The following is a 23,216-nucleotide window of genomic DNA, read 5'->3' as shown; positions in this document are numbered from 1 at the left end:
ATAAGACGAACACCTACGGCTCCTCGACGAACCACTAATTTTAGGCCCTTGCGAAGCGCCGAGGCGTAATCCCCCTGTTATACCAGATGGCTGGGTCATCCAACAACAAAATAGAATGTACGGGGTTTGGTGTAAAACTAGACATGGCGCCAATATTCCAAGGTTTCTGGGCGCTAAGAACAAATATTCCAATAAGAACAGTGCGTCTTGAAATCGAATTGACCCCTAAACACTTGATGACTGTCTACCAGCCCCAAGGTAAGTTACATTGAACCACTCACTTTTCATAGAGGGCGGCGGTAAATTTCTTTGCATACAGCACATGAAATTTCGAATGACTTCCAAATTTATGCATCTCTATCTATGAGCCTTATTCATCTACGTAATCTTACCTTCGTTCAATCCAGATGCTGTTGATTTTGCTGGACTGATTATGCCCTACATGACTGAAAAGGCGACTGTGTCAACTCTGCCACTTGTGTATCCAAGTGTGATGGTGCCATCTTTAGCTGTTGAAGAGCTAAACTGATAATATGGAGGGAGCCAGAGCTCTCTTTGACGCTAAAGAGCAATCCACCTCCTTGCTTCCAGAGTAAGTAGTCGGCAAACCTCTGAGCCGCTGTCAGGGAGTCAGATACCTACATAAGAAGTAAATTAATTACGGGACATACACATTCCAAGTAACCAACTACTAGTAGCAATTAAACAGAAAATAATCCTAATAGTTAGATATAGTGCAAGAAACAAACCTTATTCCGCTAATCCCTTTTTTTCAAATCTCACTGGAAAGCAATCTTAATATAAGGAATGTGGTGGTTAGGCCACGGTACAGGTGTATCAAGAGGACAGTTATAAAACTGGGGATATTTGAAAGAATCTGTATAACCTGGCACAGAATACTCCTTTGTTGCCCATCGTGAGCATGGCATATTTATCGCGATCCGGCTCCACCGCTGATAACTGGCAACCTTTGCATCGATGCTTGGGGGTTTCGCACTGAAGGGTAAGGCTGATAGCATTCCTGTAATGCTCTTGATTTTTGTTTGCAAATCTGCAATAGCCGGAAGTACCTTAGCACGGAATTCTTCTTGAATCATAGCAATGTTTTGACGAACAGCACGCGCTGCGTCACCAGATACATCCACCTGTTGAAGCCATGAATCCGAGACGACATCTGTGATATTACCGCTGATCGCCTGGGTTCGAGTGTCCAGTACCTTTGAGAATTGCGAAATTGAAGGGATGTTGTTTCGAAGATCATCAATAAGTTTCCGAAGATCCCCGGGAAACTTGAACACTTGTACGATATCCACAAGCTTCTTGATCCTCCCTTCTGTAATGATACTGATAATTTCCTCTTCTGTTAGGGGGATTGACGCAGCCTCCTCTGCATTCTTAACCAGGGTCGACATGCTCGAGATTGTGGAGACTGCATCAGAAACTGTGATGGTGTCCTGCAACAACGACAGTTGTAACTGTATGGTTTGCGCGACTAGAAAACGGTCAGTCCACGTGGTATACATGCGATCAAAGACCATCCAACTACCTTGATCATTGAATTGACTCAGCGTTGACTCTGCACATCCAGTTGCGTCTCCACATGCTGGAGCGCCGATTGTGCTGATTTTGCTCTGCACATCCCTAGCCGAGTTTGTGATTGTCTGGACAGAGGCCTCGAGTGTCTCTAAGGTCCCTCGCATCTCTCCGAAACTGGCAGTCCAGGGATCCATAATGCCTCGTAGTTGGTTTGATAGCTCTTCCTGTGACTGCTGAATGTAGTCAAAGAAGAATGACTTTATTGCATTAACATCACAACCGGCGATACAAGTTCCCAGGGCTCCAGCAAACCTGATGTATGTGGTCAAGTCGATCTGTGGTCAATTAGAACTAGTATTGTCACTCCCTTTAGCAGAAACTTGCCTCTGCAGCCTTGAGAATTAGTGCACCATTTTGGGTAGATAGATCGCCAGTACTGAGCAGGTTATTTTTATTATCCTGGATAGTAAACCCTTTGTCCAAGATACACTAATATATGAAGGTCAGTGGCGGCTTTTATATGACCACCAGGTAGGTATCCTCACCTTTTGAAGTTCAGCATACACGACCAACACCCCGGATGTCGCGGATGAGACATCAGAAACCGCGTCAGTTGCTTTTAGCGAGCCATCGGTACTGAGCGCTAGCACCTTTGGAATGCAATCACACATCGCCGCTGCCTTGTTCAGGAGGTCCAGATTTACCCGAAGCTCTGACTGAACCGCATCGCACAGACCAACATCTATTGACTTGATATTGATGCCACATGGAACGTCAATCCACTTTTCTCTAGTGCCTGCAGAGCTAGTCAATACCCATGACTCGCCTCAACCCATACTTTCAACATAACTAACCAGGAACGCATGTCCAACCATCACACATTCGCCCTGGTTTTCTCCAAGTCGGACACGGATACCTATAAGTCGCTCTTGTTTTGCAGGGGTCCGTCTATTGCCAACATTTTACCAATGTTAGAAATTGTGTTATAGTTAATTGTTTCATGCATGTACCTCGAAGAACTTGTTTGGGCAGTACTTTGTCTCGGCTGTTGTTGGGAGAGTAATCTTCACGCTGCACGCGAAATTACCTGTTATGGCATTGCAGATTTGATTGATTTCCTCTGCATAACCCATACAGGCATAGGATATTGCGAGAATTCCATATACTGTAAAGTGGTGCATTTTGTAATCTAGCCTTGCGCGTAGTTAATTTGGCTGACCTGCTTTTCATGGGACTGTGACTGACTCCCTCCTTTTCAATTTTTTTTCATAATAAGAACCCTGTATACTCACATCTCTGTTACTGGTTTAAACAAAGGTATCATGACACAGGATAAAGTGGACTGACAAGCTGTACTGTTGCTGTCAGACGTCACGGAATTCCGTTTGCGGTCAATTGCCTGGTTGTCCCACAGCATACCCCAGAGAAGCCTCGAACACATGATACTCAGATTCACGAGTGTTAAGGATTAATAGGAAATTGCCAGGTAAGGAACGGATCCTCAATTATTGCGGGAAAACGAAACTAAACCTTGCCCCCACTCCCTTATTTCATGGGCGACTCGGGCTCTAATGACGATAGGATCGCCCAGTCATGGCCTCAAGTCATTGACACCACGAATGGAAAGAAAGGCGCTCAGCCTGGAGGTGTGATACTGTTCCAAGACCGGCCGCCCTTCGATAAGCAACTGAGCCTGTGACAAGGAGCTTGGAGCAAATATCATTACGCTAGATAGTGAAATGGCTACTGGTGATTACTTTGGCCTTCTGATCAATTGTTGGTGCCGAACCATGAAACGGATGCAATCTGGGCCATGAGCCAACATTAGGTTTGCGGTCGCAGTCAAGTCTCCCGAGATCTAGATTTTGCTTGTGCCATGCTTACGACAACCCATGGAACTGCAACTCTCCTGACAAGAAAAATGCGGGGTCTGACCTGGCCGCTGATCTGCTGGGACCCATCTGTGCCAACTCAAGAAATTCCCTTAGGACAAGGGCAACCCATAAGAAAACACCACAGGAATTCTCCAAGACATAGGTTTTCGCCTCATCAAAGTTGCCTTCAGACTCCTCCGGTTCAATTGCCACCGCGTCGAAACCGTCTGCCACTGCAATCGCTATATCTTCCCGGTTTTCGTCCTCAAGATATATTTGATCCCAACTTTGGAAAGACGTCAGCAAACTTGTCTCTGGCCCGCTCGCCACCAGACCCTTGAATACCACATTCGGCGCAAGAGTTTGCCGATATTTGAAGAAGAAACTGAAGGATTTCCGGACGATTTGTCTTCTCTGATTCGTCCATTGCGTCCACGATGATGTAGATTCGAAGTGGAAATTCAACAGTCCCCAGGGACGTAAATATAGATTTCAGGTCCGCGATGACCAATCTAGTGTATACGGCCATCCTTTGATTGAACGACATCCACCCCTGAATTTTATGGCCAATGAGCTGTTCTGTCTGAGAAGCTGATATAAGATGGACCGAAGCATATGTCTCTTCCGCCCGCTTGTTTACTTATGTTTGTGGGATTAGGGAAAGGGGAAGTGGAAGGGGGAGTGGTTTATTTGTGTAGCGAACTATAATCGCAATAGTAGTAACATCATACTCATACACAACCCTCACGATGATGATTAAGACGCCGACGAAGAAGAATGCCTCACCAACACCAACACCTACAACATAACCTGCTTATACACGGGCGCCTTCACACCCGCAACGGTGAATCCATCCCCGGCATAGCCGGATTATCCAGCGATTCTTCTTCCTCTGCTTTTCCCGACAACTCTCATCCCTCCACCAACCCAGACAACAACCATGGGGATAGCGATGACAGCGACGACGAACACACCGCCGTCGCCATCGCCATCGCGCTGGTAATGGCATCCACCTGGGCATGCCAGACCTCGTGTAGGTAGACTACTACTATTTACGAGCAAGCAAAACCATGGGCAGCAGCCTGGCTTCATCATGGTCAATAGTAAGTGCACACTCACCCTCGTCAGGGCAATATCTACACCCTCTGGAGGATGTGTGCCCTATGAATTCTATTAACCTTTGCAGTTATCCATGCTGTTTGTATACGCACCACTAAGAGGAAGCAGGGATTACGTACCTGGGATTTAGAGATAGACCGCAGATTGTGGGTAAGCTGCTGGAAACATGATACCTTTTGTTTAACAAACTGCACCACGTTCTCTCTATATACACTTTATTAATTGACAATGTTCAACAAAAGCCCGGATGGTATAGTGGTATTATTCCTTGTTCGGGGTTACAAGGTTACTAACCCACAAGCGTAAAACTTGGAAATCAAGGTCGTCCCCGGTTCGGCAAGGAGAGAATCCCTGTGGGATCAACGCGATTGGCGTCAAGTACACCGCGGTTCATGTATATCTTGTACGGTCCGATCCACCTAGGTTCGAATTTATGGCGGTCTTCTGTTTTCCTCGTGTGGCGTACCACAACAGGAGGAGAAAATCTAGTAATTTAGAGATTTAAAATATCTTAACTCTTTAAGTAGCTAAAAAGAAAGGTTTCAAATATTAAAAGTTAATAAAAAATTAGCCAGGTAAAGAACAAGATACTTAATTATTAAGGTTAGAACAAGACTAAATCTTACCTTTTAATATTTATAAGAGCACGTAAAGCGATTTGGTGCTGTTGCATTGAGACTGTCAATGCTATTGGAAGCATTGGGGGATTTCTCGAGGTGTTCTGGGGATTTCAGGAGCTGCATTGATGTTAGTTGAGTTTGTCGTGTGTGTCAGAGGATGGCACTTAAGGCTGCGTGTCGTCTTTGCAGCAGGACATGCTCCATGCGGGCACACTGTATTACTCGCAGAAGGAGTAGCGATACCTACTCTGACGAGGTGAAAATCAGCTGGTCCAAGTCCCCTTCCGCTCAATTGCCGATATGATGTCTACTTTCAAATTATTTTTCAACCTACCGCCCGGATGGTCTAGTCGCATGATTCTCGCTTGTGAGTAGCCAATCAGCCAATCAGCGGTGCCCCTGTTCTCAAACTGACGTCAAAAAGCGGGTGAAACCCTTAGTCTCAAACACTGAAATTGCGAGAGGTCGCGGGTTCAATTCCCGCTTCGGGCCCTTTTTTTTCTTTTTACATTCTTCGAGCCTAATCTACCTGGCGTTTTGGTGATCTCTTGTTGGATCGGTTTGCGCTTCTGGACTGTGACAGAGCCTTCTTGGGTAAAGAATGGTCCATAAGAGGAGGCACATCCTTCATCACTGCCGTGTTCTACGCTTCTCTTGCCTCATTTCCAATAATATTCCAGCAGACTCGACACTGGAACCCGCTCATCGGCTCCCTCCCAGAGGCCGGCTATATCTTCAGCACCAACGCAAGGGAACGTCCAAGGGACGTTTTGGTCATTCCCGGACATCGACAACATCAAGCCAGATTCAGCACCCGTAGAACTCCTCAACACTCTCGTGGCGTAGCTGGAGGTTATATTACTCTTTGTCTTGGAGGGAGCAAAAGTACCTTGCAATGCTTTGTAATTATAGCAAATGAGTGGCAGATTTACCTGATTATATTTGATGTTCCAGGCATCCTTTCATTACTTCTCACCTGGAAATGAAAATACTGTGCTTGTACCTGGGTTCACCTTTTTTTCCCTTCAATTTTCCTTCTTTTTATATATTAAGTGCTTCCAACACTAATAATGTCCAAGCCTGGTTTGAACCCAGGTTCCAGGCATTTGTTTTTTATACAGTGAATGAAGAAAGAAAAAAGTTAATCAGTGTTAGACATGGTATTCTGACTTATTCCTATCTTTCTTGCTCACAATTTCACAATTTCACATTTGTCATTTGTGAAATAAGTGCCTGTCATATTAAGATTCAGGGTCTGTTCATGATCTGTAATGTAATCGAGGTAGCCGCTATATTGCGGCCACTGATTTGATTGCGTTGCTTGAATGCTGTCTAGTCTGCGTTCGATGGGTTAGGTTAGCTCCTGCCATTCGTAGAAAGTTCCGCGTGATCACATCATACTGTTCTACTGAAATTTGCTTCCTTTCCAAATATCTGACCATAGGGTCAATATACCCCAAAAGGCGCCTTGTTATTCCTTGTGGTCCGCCATGAGCGTCGATGATGCGCCTGTAGGGAATGTGCCGCAGTTGGTGATGGTTATTTTCCACCAGACTGGTTGCCAGCTGGAGTAGAACCTGGTTGAACTTAGGAAATATCACGACTGGAAAGACCTTCCACGAGCCCTATATGCATGGGTTAGTCACTACGTGTAATAAATGGCCGCGGAATGTCACTTACATCGTCCTCACCCTCAAGGGCCAGAGTTCTCACCTGCGGGTACATTCGAAAATACCGAGTACAGGCGTGTGAACCTTCCAGTCTGTCTAGCGCTCGGTCTCGATTTCTATCTCGAGCTGAATATTGCTGATATTGGCGCCGGGAGTGCCTTATCTAGGGCGCGCGAGTGTATGGCCAGAGATCTTGAGTTCTCCCCCCTGTCCGTCCCGCTGAAGAAGACTCCCAATCCCTTGCAATGTCGCCAAAGACTTCGCACCGAACATAAGCCTCGTTGAATGGATACATTATTCCCAGATGGTGGTGACCAGGCTGTGTGATCTCATGATTCACTTCAGGATTAATTTCCATCCCCGGCCAGATTCCGATGGGAGGATACTCATATCCAAGGTCGACACCGTCATTCCGGGCCTCAATAATATGATCCCAAGTTGCTGTAAGGAAGTTATTGATATAGCTCTTATTCACAATCTCATCCTGTATGGCTTGGCGTAGAATGCGCTGCTCGTGTGCCTCTAGCCAGAAAATTTTGAGACAGTGGATGCTGGGGGTTGTCGCTATAATTTCGAGAATCGAACTGATCTTGTTAATAAGGTGTTCTCTTTTGCTAAACTACCACTCTTCCTTGCGCTTGGAGAAACAATGGGAATACAGGTCCCTGTCAGCAAGGTCCGCGAGAATATTGACAGTAAGTTGTCTCATAATCTTGTGAAGAACACAACTGGTCTAAAACTCTTGGTTAGATATGCTGCTGATGACTGTAGCATTACCCAACACAGATGCTATAGGCATTGTGTTATCATATGGCATGGCCATTGTGATGCAGTTATTCGCCAAAGCTGTTCGCAGCTGTTGTGAAGGGGGCGGAATATTAGAAAGGAAAATTCTACTCTGGGTGCGAGATCAGGTTCTTCTCTGGATCCTTTGTATTCTGTCGACTCGTCGTATTTGCTATTGTTGTGTTTGCTTTTGAATTCACTCTTCTGTATTTGACCAGACGGATGCCTGAGGCTAGGACTCATGTCGACGCCAATTCTAAGGCCCCCCCAAAAATGCCGACTCACGATAATCGAAGGGAAAGGTCCCGATGAGGGGAAGTATTGTATTATCGGGACGGATTTGGATATTGATTCTGTATTCACCCCCCCCACCCCCCCCCCTCTAACCCCTTTTTGTTTTGTTTCGCTTTATAGTTGGGAAACGGAAAGGCTGATGGCTGGTGTACAGACAAACTGGGACTCTGCATCCGGCAACAGCTCCAGGGCGATAATTGTCTGGGAGAGTAGTGATCTGATTCACTGGACCGACGAACGACCGCTTACCGTCGAAGACGAGGCGGTGGGGATGGCGTGGGCGCCGGATGTGGTTTGGATGCCGCACGGGGAGAGTATTTTGTGCATTGGGGGCGCAGTTAGTGTGTCTTACTCTCCTATCCTTCTCGTCGAGATGTCTATAGCGGGGATGCAGACTGACGATGAATGTAGGATAGTTCGCCGAAGACGACTCATCCTCATCCCATACCGGCGACCCAGTCATGCTGAATAGTCTTCGCTCTGACTACACCTCCGACTTTCGGGTGTTCACTTCGCCGCAGACGTATATTAGCCTCGGTGAAGAGACGGCAATTGACCTTTCTTTCCTGCAGATCAATGAGAGTATCTTTGTGCGGTACTACGTTGACGGTCCTACGACGTCTCCTGTGCCAGGAGATCAGCAGGGGCTCTTCGGTGAGTGGACGACCTTGGACGGGAAGGTTGATAATAGCGCGAGCTTTGAAGCGCTGTGCGTTCATAATGCCATATGTCAAAATATAACTCTTAGCTAGCTCCGGTGCAAGATGTTTAGGGCGCCTGTATCTTCACCTGAAGGCGCCTGATGGTTGGTGGCTCGCGGGCCGGCTTCTCGGACAAATCGTGGCTCGCTCCATACATTGACAAGCAGCAGAAAAGATTAATTTGGATTCCATTTTGTGGTCCTTTCTTTGTCTGCTAGGTTGTTCCGGAAATTATGCCTTGGGCGGCGTGACGGGGGTGCCTTATGCGAGCCGCGAACCCCGATGCGAATCCCGAGTAATTAACGAAACGAGTATATATAGAGACGGAGTGAGCTACGAGCGTCGATTTCATTAAAAAACGACCCCCCCCCCCCAGCCAAAAATGTCTGTGCCACCGTCAGATCTCGAGAAGCCAGCACCCCAAGAGGAGCCTGCACCCGAATCGATGCCATGGCACCCCAGCCAGTATCCCGATGGCGGCCTCCAAGCGTGGCTAGTGGTCGCAGGAGCATTCTGCTGTTTATTTTGTAGCTTCGGCTGGATCAACTGTATGGTCGATCATCCCTTTTCCGACCTACCGTTCACACACTGACTGGCGGCCCAGGCATTGGGATGTTCCAAAGCTTCTATGAAACCCATCAGCTGCAAGAGTACTCGGCCAGTGAGATTTCCTGGATCGCCTCGCTGGAGCTCTTCATCATGTTCTCAGTAGTATGTGTAGACAAAGGAGCAAAGGAATATGCCCTGCATCAGTGCTGACTTCCCAGGGACCGATCATCGGCCGCATCTACGACAGGCAAGGCCCCCGCTATCTGCTCCTTTTCGGTACCTTCATGCACGTCTTTGGCTTGATGATGGCCTCACTCGGCACCGAGTATTACCAGATCCTTCTGGCCCAGGGAGTCTGCAGTTCGATCGGCATCAGCTGTCTCTTTACCCCGGCCACCTACAGTACCCTGACCTGGTTCCATCGCCGACGAGGCCTCGCGATTGGCATCGTCGCCGCCGGATCCAGCTTGGGCGGAGTCCTCTTCCCCATTATGTTCGACCATCTTATCACCGACGTGGGATTTGCCTGGGCCATCCGCATTGCGGCATTCCTCATCCTGGCGATGCTCATCTTTGGCAATCTCACCGTTAGGTCGCGAATCAAACCGTTCCCCAAAAATCTGCGTCTGATCGACTACCTGAAGCCTCTCCGCGAGCGCGTCTACCTATTGACCTCGATCGGCTCGTTCGTCTTCTACCTGGGCATGTTCCTCCCGATCAACTACATCCAGGTGCAGGCGACCGCATACGGAATGCGCCCTGACCTCGGAAACTACCTCATTCCCATCCTCAACGCCGCGAGTCTCTTCGGGCGGATCTTCCCTGGATGGCTGGGTGACCGGATGGGGAATTACAACGCGCAGATCCTCATGAGTGTTTTCTCAGGCACGTTGTCGCTGGCCCTGTGGATTCCGGCCAAGGACAACGCACTCGTGATTGTCTTTGCAGCGCTGTACGGCTTTGGATCCGGAGCGTTCGTCGCGTTGCTGCCCGCCATGATCGCGCAGATTTCGGACATCAAGGAGATTGGGACGCGCACGGGGGTCGAGTTTGCCATTATGTCCGTTGCGGCGCTGGTCAGCAACCCGATCGGGGGGGCGCTCATCAGGTATGATCCGGTCGACTTTTCCCGCTTGCAGATCTTTTGTGGTACGGTGTTGCTTGGAGGGGCGTTTTTCTTCGCTCTGGCTCGTATGGCTCTGGCGGGGCCTGGGCTTGTCCAGAAAGTTTAGTGTTCATAAATTAAGAGAATCATAGACAGTGAGACAAGCAGGGGACTCGGAGGAAATGATAAACATTTTCTGTCAAGAAAGCGTAAATTACACGGCACTTCGACATCGTCAATACATCCGAAAAATACACAGTAATACGGTATCTCTCGCATAAGCTATGCGACTCCGAAGCGCCGACCTACTTACGGACTCACTCCTCTCCCCTCGTCAAACAAGTCACACATTGTCATCATCATCATCATGAGCGAAGGACGCCGTACCCACCGCCGTAGCTGCTTCCTCTGTCGCTCTCGGAAGGTCAAATGTGACCGACAGCAACCCTGTGGCGCCTGCGTTCGGGCTGCCTCCAACTGCGTCTATCCCAGTGGGACGGGGCGAGCCCCGAAGCGGCCGCGGCAATCCGTCAACAACTCGGCAGTGCTGTCAAGACTGGGCCGCCTGGAGAGTATCATTCGGCAGCTGGAAGGCCAACATGCCCAGCAACCGCGGCAACCAGCCTTAGAGCCCTCCACGGCCGGCCCCTCAACCCAAGGCGACCAGCGGAATGGTCGTCTCGCCATTGACAGCACCTCAAGTGTCTACGTGAGCAACGTGCTTTGGGCGAGTCTGGGCGATGAGGTCTGTCCTTACACCGCATGTTCTGCACTTTGGGTAAGACCTGACCGAGGCGATAGGTGGAAGAGCTACGGGATTTGCTACATGAACCGTCCTCGAATGACGACGACGACGGTGACGGCGACGAGGGGGAGTGGCAGGAGGAAACAGACGAAAAAGAGGAGCCACTCGGCAGTCCCGGGTTAAATGCAGCCATCATGGGCTTCAGGTCGCTCGCCCACTCACTGCGAGCTTACCATCCGCCGCTCGCTCAGCAGGTCGCTCTGTTCGAAATCTTCCAGACCAATGTCATTCCAATGGTGAAGATTTTTCACACGCCGACCCTCACACAGCTCTTCTGGAACACGGTTGCCTCGTTGGACGCCCTCGATTGCAACGCAGAGGCCCTCCTGTTTGCCATTTACTATGCCGCCATCATCAGTACCGATCAGAATCAGTGCCCTGTTGGCATAAATCGGCTCCAGGCCCTTCATACCTATCGTTTTGCCGTCGAGCAGGCACTCGCCCGCGCCGATCTGCTGAATACCCAGAACACAGTCCTGTTACAGGCAGCGGCCTTGTTTCTCAGTGCCCTACGCAGCGAGGATGACTCCCGAACGGTGTGGTCACTGACGGCCTTGATTGTGCATATCGCGCAGGCTATGGGTCTCCATCGCGACGGCGCAGCCTTTGGTTTGCTGCCACTCGAGACCGAACTGCGACGGCGACTGTGGTGGTTCATCGTCGGCCTCGACCAGCGCTCGTCCGAGTATCATGGTTACGAGCCGATTGTCTCCGAGGCGTCCTTTGATACCCGACTGCCGTTGAATGTCAATGACTCGGATTTGACCGCGGACATGGTCCACCCGCCGACCGAACGCGATGGTCCCACAGAGATGACCCTTAGTCTGATCGGGTGGGAAGCCATCTCCATTGTGCGCAAGGTCAGCTTCATCCCACCGCACTGCCGTCAAGCAAGGACCACCACCAGCAATTCATCCCTCGCCGAACTGTCCTTGCCCGAACGGGAGGCCCTGGCGCAGGAGCTCCAGACCCGCCTGGAGACCCGGTACTTGCAGTACTGCAATCCCGCAGACCCCTTTCTCTTTGTCTCCTCTACTGTGGCGAAGCTGATCATCGCCCGCGTGTGGCTGATGGTCCATTACCCCCGCAAGCAGGCGGACAGCAGCAAAGAAATAGCGCCTGCCTCACCCCAGGCGAGTCTGCAGGACAGGATATTTCCCCTCTCCATTGAGCTCCTGGAGCTCTCGTGCTCCCTCCTGTGCAATGGCAGCGTCGCGCACTGGGCCTGGCGATTCGACACATACCTGCAGTGGCACGCAGTTGCGCTCGTTCTATCAGAGATTTGTACTCGACCCCCGTGCCGGGATTGCGACAGGGCTTGGGCAGCAGTGGAGTTCCTTTACGACCGCTGGCGCATGAAGGAACATACGCGCAAGGGGACGCTGTGGAAGCCGATCGGGCGGTTGATGGCCAAGGCGCGTTATGTCCGCGAGATGCAGTCAGTGGACAGAGGCTGCTCTTCGTCGGCGGTGGAAGCAAATCCTAATGCACCCTTTGTTGCCTCGCACAATAATGTGACGACGACATTGAATCCGCTCGCTGATATCTTCTCTCTGGCCCCGTTTATGGAGCTGAGCCCCGGTTTGGACGACGTCTTCCCTGTGGACGATGATTTTGTTCAGGTCGGTATGAGGGCCGGTTCGTAGAACATAGATTTGACTTGGCTGTAGGTAGTTGTCCCGAGGCAATACCTTCGATTGGATGATTTTCTCCTATCTAGCTACATATAGCTCCAGCTTGACCGACCAGCTGACTTGACCAGGAATTCAATCCCATTGTAGCCAAGTACAAATGAATGTCGAGAAACCCGACTATACGTACCTCGGAGCGCTGGAGGGTTCCATGCAGCCCGAGGTACTGTGTGCATGCCTACATGGGTATAGCTGTGTATTTATAGTCAACCTCGTATCCGTATCAATCGGTGCATTGTGACAGTTCATTCTTAGTGCTGAGTCAGATAAAATGCCCGAGGCTTTGTGAAGAAATCCTGCGCTCATTAAGCTTTTGACAAGGGCTTGCCAGGTCTTGTCAGGTCTTGTCAGAGGAGACAAGCAACGAAACGGGCGGCAGCCTATCATGACAAGGAGCAGTGGACCCTGAATGAGACCCATGGATGGTGTTCGAGGTTTCATCCCACCATTTAATATCAGACAGCCCATCATGGATGCCCTCACTGCCACGTGACTCCGCCTTCTGCACAGGTCCTGTCAGACTTCCGGGGCTGACAGTTGACTGGGGTTCAGAAACGAGATTTCCGTCTGCCGATCCTTCAGAAGGACGGGATCCCTCCCTCGCTTCCATCATCGCCATCGCTCTTCTTATCATACCCTCGGGCTTGGACGGCCATGCGGTGTCCTGATTAGTCCTTCGCATTCTCCCGCCCAATACGACCGTTCTGGAACATCCTCCTTCCCATTCCTCCTGCCCTGATAGGTCGCCAGCTTCAAGTTCCCCCCTCGCTGAAAGGTCTGTGTCACGTGAGAAGAACGGATGGGACCCAATTTGGCCACTGTTGTATCTTCACCCAACGGCTCAATACGGGGCCCAGAATCCATCCGCAGATCGGGTCTCCGCTCATATTGCTTAGTATTATTACGTTAAAACGGAAGACGCCATACACTGATCCATTGGCTGATAATGTCCTGTGCTGCTCGTGTTCGCTGGGAGGCACAGAGGGTCGGCAGGGACTTAAGGGTATGAAAACGAGCTGTCTCTCTCCGTCTGTTCCGAGCATCCTCTCCTACGATCTCTCCCATTTCGCAAGATGAACGCAGACACCTCAAACAATGCTAACTCGCACCCAGCTGCGAAGGCCACCAAGCTGAAGGCGAGTTGTGACTTCTGTGCCCTCTCTAAAATCAAATGTGATCGAGGACAGCCGCAATGCCGGCGATGTACCAAGAACGGCGTCATGTGCCACTACAGTGAAACCCGCCGCATTGGAAAGGCTCGTCAGATCTATGCAGCCTCGCGTGCTCCTGGAGGTGCTACCATGCAAGGCACGCCCCCGCAGGGAGAGCCGAAATCGAAGAACTTCGCGACTGCGGAGACACATCGGACAACACCAAACAGCAAGAACCAGATCCACGGGGACGGGGACGGGGACGGGGATGATCGATGCGGATCGTTCGACTATGCGACGCCGTTGAATCTATTCGACGACTTTCTCTCCCAGAAACCTGAGTTGATCGCCTCGTCGTTCGGTTACACGACGAGACCCGCCAGGACGCAGCCTTACTGCAGTGGATCCGAGAACGTGGTGGTCCCCTTCCTGAGTCTCGAATCGCCCGGCAGCTTTCTCGCGAACAACAACCTCGGCGGCGGCACGGCGGATCTCGGAGCGGGTGATATGAACACAAACATGCAGGATTCGGATCTCGTCGGGGAGCAGCGGATATGGGATACACCGGTTGTGTCGGGGCCATCTTCAAGTGCGGGACACACGACGACGGACTGCATCAGCCATGTTTCCGCGGTGCTCCAGACCCTGCACGTCACCAGGGCGTGTGTCCGCTCCGAAAGCCCGCCCGCAAAGCCCATCTTAACCCTTGACGTGGCGCTGCAAAATAACCGCATGGCCACGGACACGGTGCGAGAGATCCTTGACTGTCCCTGCTCACACCGCATGAGCGTGGCCCTACTACTGGTTCTCATTACGCACCAGGTGATGGAGTCGTATCGCACGGTCCTGACCCAGCACCAGCACCAGTCCGCTCCTCCCGATAGTGACTATATACTCCCTGTCCTTGATATTCCCCTGTCCATTGGGGGGTATCTTCTGGACGATAACATGCGCACTCAGGTGGTTGTGCAGGTGATTCGCTCTGAATTAGAAAAGATAAGCTCACTACTGGACGCATTTGCGCGCTACGCTGAGACGATGAGAAACCAACCCGAAGAGGCCGTATTGGGGACTTATGTCGAGGCCCTCCGAGCTGGTCTCAACGACCTTTCGCATTCGCTCGATGAACGGAGGGTCGACGCTTAGCTTTGGCGAGGCCAGAGATATGATGTTATGATAGCTATGTTTTCTTGCTATGCTTTTGGTTCCAAGAGACGTATACACAGGAAGCGTGTCTGTGGCTAGAATCCTAGACTTTTCCACGAGTGGTCGGCCAATCCAACTTTCGCAGCTCAGCTTCCATCTCTTCCGTTGACCTCCATTGAAATTGGCGGAAACAAGACGAACACGAGAAAATCAGCCATGCGTTGCATCGGGCGTCGGGTAATTCCTACGCACACCTCCCCAGCAGGGGCTCAAACAGATCTCGGCCCAACAACGCGCATCCGGCGCCTTTCTTATCAAAACGCTGCGCCTGGGCCCTGAACAAGGCTGTTCCTGCGAAACGCAAGCATGGCACTAGTAGCACCACCGAAGAACCCTTCGGGCATAGCCTGCCGTGTGTCCCGCCCGCATAACCCTTATCCGACGCCGGTTGTGAGATGCACATCTTGACTTCGGGTCCGGGCTGCTATCCGAGCCCGATCTCAGTGGAGTCTGTGCCGTGGTGGCGTGGCGTGGCGGCGGCGCTTCTTCGTATTCATGCATCTCTTTCGCTTCGGGGCGATCTCCGTCTTGGCAAGACGCCGCATACAAACCATACGGTACAATACACCTGCAGAACAAAATGGTTACCACAATGGGTCCAGGGGTTTCCCCGTCCAGAAGATTGGCACGATGAATCTGATAGTCAGTCTAGTTTATGTACAGATACTCAAACAGACATCGCCCCCCGCATGATCTCCACAAGCCCCGAGGCTGCAGGCTCCCGGACCATCGAGAAATGGTTCGCCCCAGCCAACGTCTCGATACGCAGGTTTCCGCGCCCCAGCAGCGTGTCCCACCCATTCGGACCTAGATCTGCGCGGTCCTCCAAAAGCCATGCTATCTCCTTGGGATCGTCAGGCTGCGGTTCAAACTGAAGAAGACGGCGCGCAGACTTCCGCAGGCCATCCCGCGCCCAGATGACAGTCGTCTTTGGCGCTGCGCGTGCAGGCTGGAACGGGAGTGGCTGATACTGATCCAGCGCGTCGATGAATGCAAGGAAATGCTGGATCAGCCATGCAGGCGGTGTCTTCCCACCATGGCTGCCGAAGACGCCGGCCTCCTCCAGGACGCGGTAGAAGTGCGCGGGGAGCTTGCCGAGCCCAATGGGATTTGGCGAGTCCAGCAGAATCAACCGCTCGACTGTCTCCCCATCCTGTTGCACGAGGTACTGCGCCGCGTCGTAGGCTGCGATGCCCCCTGCCGACCATCCCGCTAGGCTGTAGGGCCCGTGGGGCTGGCGGCGGCGGATCTCGGCCACGTAGGACGGGGTGAGGTCTTGCAGGGCGCAGTTCAGGTCCTGCGGGTTTCTCATGTATGGGCAGTTCATGCCGTAGACGGCGACGGTTGGGGAGATTGGAGGGAGCATTGCGTAGGAGGTGGACGAGCCGGAGCCGTCGGGGAAGAGGAAGAGAGTTTGGGAGCAGGTGGATGGGGAGCCTTGCAGGAGGATCGATGTCGCCGGGGGATGATGGTTGTTAACTGGTGACTTCTTAGCTGCTGGTTCCGGTGTCGCTGCCGGTTCAGTCGCAGTCGCAGTCGCAGTCGCAGTCGCAGTCGCAGTTGTAGCTGCACCGAAGATTGCTCGCAGCGAGGACGTTATTGCCGCAGGACTGGTAGATTCCATGAACAGATCCGCCGGCAGGTCGAAGCCCAATTCTTCGCGGACTCGACCCAGCGCCGTGAGAGACAGCAGTGAATCGAGTCCTACCTCTGCCAGATCGTCGACCTTGGCTAGCTCTTTTGTGCTGATTCCGATCTCTTGCGCCAGGATGGCCATGATCATTGCAATGTTGGCTTCTGGACTGCCAATCTGATCCTCGTCATGGACAGTCATCGGAGTTGTGACGGCGGTGGCATTCTCGCTCGGTGATGCGATGACACTCGCGTCTTCGCTGCTACTTCCGGACGACGATGACGACGGGGAACCGAGGTATTCACGCAGAGATCGCACAGATGGACAGTCTTCGAATAGTGACGCCGGGATGTCGAGGTTGAGAGCCTCGCGGAACGTGCCGAGAAGAGTCAGCGACATCAGGGAGTCAACGCCCATGTCGGCGAACTCCACGTCGTCTGTGAGTCGGGCGATGGGGACGCCGATCTCCTTTGCAAGAGCCGCCAGTACTTGCTGCCATACTGTCGAACCATGACCATGTGGCGTCGAATCTGCTTTGTGACTCCGATTTCGAGGTGCAGACTCAGTTGCGCGAGTTGCAATCGGGCGAACACTGCTGGTTTTAGCCTTCGGCGCTGGCAAGAGCATCTCCAGGACGCGACGAGCAATTTTCTGGAACGTGACGGACCCATACTGCGCGATGATCTGGTTGTCTCGAAGAACGTAGACATCGCCCGCATACAGGCTGCCATCATCGCGCAGAGGCTGCATCCGCACATGCGTCTGGTAGACGTGCTCTGTCGAGAACTGCTCCGCGCAGCGCATGAAGCTCCAGCCATGGTTGACGAAGAGATGGTCCGACAAGTCCAGGGAATCGTTGGAGTTCATGATAAACCCCGTGAGATGACCGAAGCTGTCGCACCAGATAGGGTTCAACACATACTGTCCCTTGGTCTGCTGCAAGCGGACTTTTGCTGTCGCTTCGAGGCCCGAACTGTCAAAGGCAATTTCTTCGAAGCCCTGGTACGACGGCCCGTATTGCACGGTAGATGAGAAGATCTTGTACGCGAGGCCGCGGTGGACCTTATGTGTTTGTCCTGTGGTGACGCCCTCTTTCAGTTGATCGATGCTGCGTTGGATTAGGTAAAGATTACGGCGCCAGCTGTCTTGCCAGACTGCTGGTTGCTGTAAATCGATGGTGCATTGCGCGTGGGTCACGGTACGCTTGCCCGAGTTGTCAACACTATATATCGTCATCTCTCCGTGGCGCGTCCTCCAGTCGAAGTCGAGCGAGGCTTGATAGAGCTGCGGGCCTGTTTCTTTCACGACGAGGGCTTTCTCTACAGCCATGTTGCCAACGTCGGGGAGGAGGCCTTCTTCGTTTTTGTTCTTCTCCGCGACGTAGCGACCTAGGGTGTATGCAATATTGGCATACAGCGACTAGAGAAGCAAGAGGGATTAGTTTGTGCCGGCGGAAAGGCGTGTGAAATAAACCTACCGAAGGACAGAGGATCACTCCATTAACCCTATGGTCCATCGCTACCTGCAGAAGCTCGGGGTCATGCAAGTCCGCTTCAATGACAATCTCTGCGCGTGTGCTCCCAACCTCCTCTTTCACAATCTTCTGCACCGATGGGCTGAGCCGAGTAGATACCGGAGGACTCAGCACGGGAGTATCTGAGCCTCCCTTCGTGAGGCACCAATTGTCTTTATACTGAATCCAGTAGTTCTCATAGTCCCAGCTGTACGCCGGCAGCGGGAGAACGTTATGGCTCATCCTGAAATCACGATGATATTCCTCCCAGTTGACCGCAACCCCGGACAAATGCAGCATCCGCAGCGCCTCAGCCATGGTCTTGAACGTATCCTCGCCTCGGCGAAGAGAGGGACAGATGCGGAAGTCAGCACCCAGTACATTTTTCGCCATGCGCGTGAGGATCGGATGCGCGCCGATTTCGATCCCCATGCCCTTCGCGGGGTCGATGGTTCCCATGCGCTGGGCGGCTTCGACGGCGCCGAGGAAGTTGACCTTCTCGCGACAGTGTCGTGTGATATAGTCTGGTCCAAAGGCCCCATTTCCATCTTCCGCTGTAATCACACGGCCCAGGAGCGACGACACCACGGGGACTGTAGGCGCGTGGAACGTCAGTCGACCGGCAATCTGCTCCAGTTCCCCCAGGATTGAGTCCACCTGCGAGGAGTGGAAGGCAAAGGGGAGGACGAGCTTGGTAGAGGGCACGCTGTGTGCCGAGAGCTTCTCAGACGCCTTGTTGATATCCTCGTTGGCCCCGCTAAGCACGGTATCCTGAGGTCCGTTGGCGCAGGCGGCCTCAACGCCAGTGTCTCCGAGGACTCGCGCGATGTCTAACGCGGATGCCTTAACGGCGAGCATGCCGTGCGTGCCAGCGGTGCATTTCCGCTCAAGCAGCAATGCGCGCTCCCCTGCCAGGTACAGCGTATCGCTGACGCTTAGAACCCCGGCCATGCACAGAGCTGCAAACTCTCCCAGACTGTGTCCGATCACGTAGGACGGCGCCACCCCCCAGCTTTGCCATAGCCGTGCGAGCGCAATCTGGACAGCCACAGTCCCGATTTGCACGATTGTCGGTGACAGTGCCTCCACGTTCTGCTCTACGCAAGTCACGAGGGGCAGGAAAGAAGGGAACCCGTGGCCACGGCTGACATAGTCGAAGTCGACGATGTCTCGACTGAAGGAGGAGATATTCACGTATAGATCCCGGGCCATCGCGGTCTGCTGTGCCCCCTGGCCCGTGAAGAAGAAGCCGATGGGGGACGCCTTGGACGGGCAAGGGCGGATGTCTGGCTGGGACGCAGACTCAAGCAAGAGGCGCTTGATCTGCTGGAGATCATCACCCACGACGGCGACACGGCGTGAGTGGTGCATGCGTCGCGCAGTTGTTGTGTACGCAAGGCGGGACAGCATATCTGACGAGGTTTCTTGGCCAATGTAGTCTGCGAGAGCTTGCAGATTGCTCCTGAGGGACTTGTCGGACCGAGCTGAGACCGTGATAAGGTGATGTCTGCGGGCGTCTTCTTGAAGAGTGCTCTCATGTCTGTCATCGTCCGCGACATCTTCAAGGAGCAGCGCAGTGTTGCCCCCAGCAGCAGAGAAATTGTTGACAAACATTCGACGCTTGCTCCCCTTTGGACGCACCCACTGCGTCTCAGACCGCGCAATGTGGACATTGCGTGCTTCCAGATCAGTTGGGAAGCCATGATTGATCTTCGTCTTGATGCCACAGTGCGGTGGAATGCGGTTCTTCTGCATCATGAGCAGCACCTTGATCAACGCGGTGACTCCAGAGGCGGATTCGCCATGACCGACGTTGGCTTTGACCGATCCAAGATGCAAGGACCTGTCTCGCGGGCGACTCATATCCCATGCAAATGTGTCAAGCACCGATTTCATCTCCACCGCATCCCCAGCCTGGGTGCCCGTTCCGTGCATCTCGATATAACTCACATCATGCGGGTGGATCCCGGATTCCGTGAGCAGCTGTCGGAAGATATACTCCTGCGCGTCGGCAAGGGGGCGTGTAATAGATACAGCTTCGGCAGAGTGAGAGGTGCGAGCACCCAGGATGACGCCGAAGATGGGATCCTCATCGGCGACGGCGTCATCGAGGCGCTTCAAAATCACGGTCCCAACCCCATCCGCGCGACAGTACCCGTCTGCTCCATCGTCGAACGTCTTGCAGTTCCCCGTGGCCGAGAGGAAATGCCCCCGGTCCAGGCCAGCAAAGTTATCCGGGTTCGTCAAGATATTCGTACCACCCGCGAGGGCAGTGTCGCATTCGCGATTCAGCAACGCCGTGCAGGCAACGTTGATGGCAGCCAGACTGGACGAGCACGCAGTGTCGACGGAGACGCTGGGCCCGCTGAATTTGAAGAAGTAGTTCAAGCGGCCCGGGATAAACGCCCGATTGCCCCCAGGGATGAAATAGGTATCCACGTCTTGACCACTGTTCACCTCGCGCCAGTCGTCGCTCGTGGTCCCGTAGTACACGCCCACACGGTGCCGCTGCGTGGACGCCGTCCGATCCGGGACCAAGCCGGCCATTTCAATTGCCTCGTAGGCCGTCATCAAGGCTAGGCGCTGCGCCGGATCGGCCTGGCAGGCCTCTCGCGGCGAGAAATGAAAGAAGCGCGCATCGAACAATCCTGGGTTCCGGATCCAGCATCCGTGCAAGATGCGGCTTGTGTTTTTCCTCTGCAGCGTCGGGTCCCAATGGGCCTGGGCATCGAACCGATCCGGTGGAATGGGCTTGTGAACGTCCAGGCCCTGTTGGAGGAGGCTCCAGAATTCATCTAGCCCGTCGGCTTCGGGGAAGCGGCCGCTGAAACCGATGATTGCGATCTTGGAGGAATTATGGCTTGGGAGCTCGTCTGGTTCGGTCTGATTTCCACCTATATTCAGACAGTCCACGTCGAGGCTCTTCTGGCGTAGAGATGTCATCAATCCGGATGCAGTCTGTGTGTGAATCGGGATTAGGTGGACGGTGCTGCCACCTGGTATACATTTGGACAGACCGTCAGTCAGGAGGTCCAGCCGAACCTGACGGGTTAAGATCTCCGCGACTAGCTCGTGAAGGAGACTGCCGAAGGAAGATTCATTCAATATCTGCCCAGAAGCAGTAGAAATGACCGGGATACGGGTGTCTTGATCTCGCAAAGAGTAGTTGAAGTGAGGGCTGGAGTTCAGGATCTTGGCCACGTCGGTCTCGGTATAGAGGTGCGGCGCATGGTAAGGGGCATAAATTGGCATGGACAAGCACCGCTTGAAGACAGAAGAGCTCTGCAATGCTTCAATGACGCTGGGTGACCCACTGATGACTACTGAATTTGCGCTGACGGCACTGATATATGGTGTCGTAGTGGGCGGGGCACTCTGTCCGAATTAGGGCTGTGCGTCTCAAATGCATAGACAGCTCGATCTAGTACACACCTTGATATCAACAACCGCCTGGATTGCATCCATGGCCTCTACCTCCGACAGCCCGGGAACAAACAGAGTCCATGGCTTTGGATTTGCCGATGGTGGTGATGATGATGACCGGACCAGAGTGTTTGCTCGCCGAGAGGCATGTATGCCTACCCACAATGCAACTCGAACTGCCTCTACCCCCAGGGGAATCAGATCAGCGGTCGTTCTGGCGCAGCATATTGCGGCGGCTGCGAGTGAACCGGTGCAGAGGCCAGCTAGGAACCGGCTCTGGGGGGGATGAGAATGGGTGAGCTTTGTGCTCTGCTGGAGACTGTGCAAATGTTAGTCGAGGAAACATCGAATCTGCTCTTCGGGTACCGTACCGAATATATTCTCCAATCTCGTGGAGACATAGCAACGCACTCTCAAGAGCGGGATGCCGCCTCCCCTTGTGGATAGCATCAAGAAGGAGTGCGAGAGTCTCAGGTTGCGGGAGACAGACCCGCTCGCTCGCAGGGAGGCCGGAAATCTCCTGTCGAATGGCAAGAAAGCCTTCAAAAAGAAAGGAGGTCAGTGTACTGTTGCCCTTGACCTGCAACAGATGCTGCAGATGGGACTCCACGGGGACTGTCTGGTCTCCAAAGATGTAGACTTCCATGATGGCAGTCCTTGGAGGCATGCATGCGAGGATCTGGACGCCGGTTTCGAGCAACATGCCAAGTCATTTCTTAATATGACACAGTCGGATTATCACGGATCTAGTCGGCAGGCGAAGCTGGTGCTGTGGTTCGTCATGTCGCCATTCTCGGGATACAACCCTAGGCAAGCCCTAAGACCGAGATGTCCGACAGGTCCGAGACAAAACAGCTTTAAGGAGTCCCATGGATCATGCCCTCCAGCACAACCCTCAATGACTTAACGCTTTTCCGCCATGTCCCTCTGCCTCACCATCTGCGGCTACAAGAAGCCCGGCCTCGGCGACGAGGAATACCGCGATTACATGCTGCACACCCATGGGCCCCTGGTCCAGGGCCTCATGGAGCAGTATGGCATCAAGCGATGGACAATGGTACAGACAGCTTTCTTTGCACGAAGCAGGGACTTGGGTTTGTCAGTCAGCCCCAATGCTAATGTGGACTGCTGCCGTAGACACACAATCTCCCCTCGACGCGTGCGCAAATGAGCCGGCTCTTCGACCCGCAGTTCGCCAATGTCGCCGACTACGACGCCTTCGTGCAAATCTTCTTCGACGACGTCGAGGATTTTGTGCGCATGAAGGCGGACCCGTACTTTCTGGCTACGGTGACGCCTGATCATGAGAATTTCGCTGATACCAAGCGAAGTCGGTCAGTCAAGTCTGTATGCCTCCCAATACTGACTAGCTAACTGTGAAAAGGATGACGATCGGAGTTGTTCACGATCTTCTGGTGGATGGCAAGGCTGTGAGGAATTAGATCAAGCAGGTAGAGCCTTATCGCAGAAATAGCATGTGTATGGTGTGATTGTTAGTCTCGAGTCTGTGTTCAGGATTGCAACTTCTGTCTGCCTCTGG

General features: G+C 52.7%; 7 protein-coding genes across 7 annotated transcripts; 5 read left to right on the top strand and 2 right to left on the bottom strand.

Moving 5' to 3' along the window:
* Positions 1-779: 779 nt before the first annotated feature.
* Positions 780-2,717, bottom strand: BJX67DRAFT_390811 (uncharacterized protein; the record flags this gene model as incomplete). Its single annotated transcript, XM_071034687.1, has 4 exons — positions 780-1,871; positions 2,082-2,332; positions 2,391-2,484; positions 2,547-2,717. 4 exons carry the CDS (start codon positions 2,715-2,717, stop codon positions 780-782), a joined length of 1,608 nt encoding a protein of 535 aa, XP_070882132.1.
* A 5,321-nt stretch (positions 2,718-8,038) lies between these two features.
* On the top strand, positions 8,039-8,651 carry BJX67DRAFT_385008 (uncharacterized protein; the record flags this gene model as incomplete). Its single annotated transcript, XM_071033778.1, has 2 exons — positions 8,039-8,236; positions 8,316-8,651. The coding sequence occupies 2 exons, from the start codon at positions 8,039-8,041 to the stop codon at positions 8,649-8,651; spliced, it is 534 nt and encodes a 177-aa protein (XP_070882131.1).
* A 331-nt stretch (positions 8,652-8,982) lies between these two features.
* BJX67DRAFT_385007 (putative MFS monocarboxylate transporter (Mct)) lies at positions 8,983-10,381 on the top strand (the record flags this gene model as incomplete). Its single annotated transcript, XM_071033777.1, has 3 exons — positions 8,983-9,148; positions 9,205-9,311; positions 9,368-10,381. The coding sequence occupies 3 exons, from the start codon at positions 8,983-8,985 to the stop codon at positions 10,379-10,381; spliced, it is 1,287 nt and encodes a 428-aa protein (XP_070882130.1).
* A 240-nt stretch (positions 10,382-10,621) lies between these two features.
* Positions 10,622-12,705, top strand: BJX67DRAFT_385006 (putative C6 transcription factor; the record flags this gene model as incomplete). The annotated part of the gene is made up of 2 exons (XM_071033776.1): positions 10,622-10,999; positions 11,056-12,705. 2 exons carry the CDS (start codon positions 10,622-10,624, stop codon positions 12,703-12,705), a joined length of 2,028 nt encoding a protein of 675 aa, XP_070882129.1.
* An 869-nt stretch (positions 12,706-13,574) lies between these two features.
* Positions 13,575-15,492, top strand: BJX67DRAFT_364573 (uncharacterized protein). Its single transcript, XM_071030205.1, has one exon. The coding sequence runs from the start codon at positions 13,824-13,826 to the stop codon at positions 15,045-15,047; it is 1,224 nt and encodes a 407-aa protein (XP_070882128.1). The 5' UTR covers positions 13,575-13,823; the 3' UTR covers positions 15,048-15,492.
* A 282-nt stretch (positions 15,493-15,774) lies between these two features.
* On the bottom strand, positions 15,775-22,322 carry BJX67DRAFT_385004 (type I polyketide synthase; the record flags this gene model as incomplete). Its single annotated transcript, XM_071033775.1, has 4 exons — positions 15,775-18,159; positions 18,218-21,628; positions 21,686-21,995; positions 22,048-22,322. The coding sequence occupies 4 exons, from the start codon at positions 22,320-22,322 to the stop codon at positions 15,775-15,777; spliced, it is 6,381 nt and encodes a 2,126-aa protein (XP_070882127.1).
* Positions 21,949-23,151, top strand: BJX67DRAFT_364565 (EthD domain-containing protein). Its single transcript, XM_071030204.1, has 3 exons — positions 21,949-22,733; positions 22,814-23,010; positions 23,061-23,151. The coding sequence occupies exons 1-3, from the start codon at positions 22,596-22,598 to the stop codon at positions 23,116-23,118; spliced, it is 393 nt and encodes a 130-aa protein (XP_070882126.1). The 5' UTR covers positions 21,949-22,595; the 3' UTR covers positions 23,119-23,151.
* Positions 23,152-23,216: the final 65 nt, after the last annotated feature.

This window comes from Aspergillus lucknowensis (assembly GCF_044049455.1).
Source record: "Aspergillus lucknowensis strain CBS 449.75 chromosome Unknown BJX67scaffold_56, whole genome shotgun sequence".
In the NCBI taxonomy this organism is placed as follows: Eukaryota; Fungi; Ascomycota; class Eurotiomycetes; order Eurotiales; family Aspergillaceae; genus Aspergillus; species Aspergillus lucknowensis.
The sequence above is the reverse complement of the archived record's forward strand: the minus strand, read 5'-3'. Positions and strand labels throughout refer to the sequence as shown.

Bases quoted from the DNA above. Each gene is read 5' to 3' on its own strand.
- BJX67DRAFT_364573 (XM_071030205.1), top strand. From the start codon at position 13,824: ATGAACGCAGACACCTCAAACAATGCTAACTCGCACCCAGCTGCGAAG.
- BJX67DRAFT_364565 (XM_071030204.1), top strand. From the start codon at position 22,596: ATGTCCCTCTGCCTCACCATCTGCGGCTACAAGAAGCCCGGCCTCGGC. The intron at 22,734-22,813 runs GTACAGACAGCT...CTGCTGCCGTAG, and splicing joins GCATCAAGCGATGGACAATG to ACACACAATCTCCCCTCGAC. The intron at 23,011-23,060 runs GTCAGTCAAGTC...AACTGTGAAAAG, and splicing joins GCTGATACCAAGCGAAGTCG to GATGACGATCGGAGTTGTTC.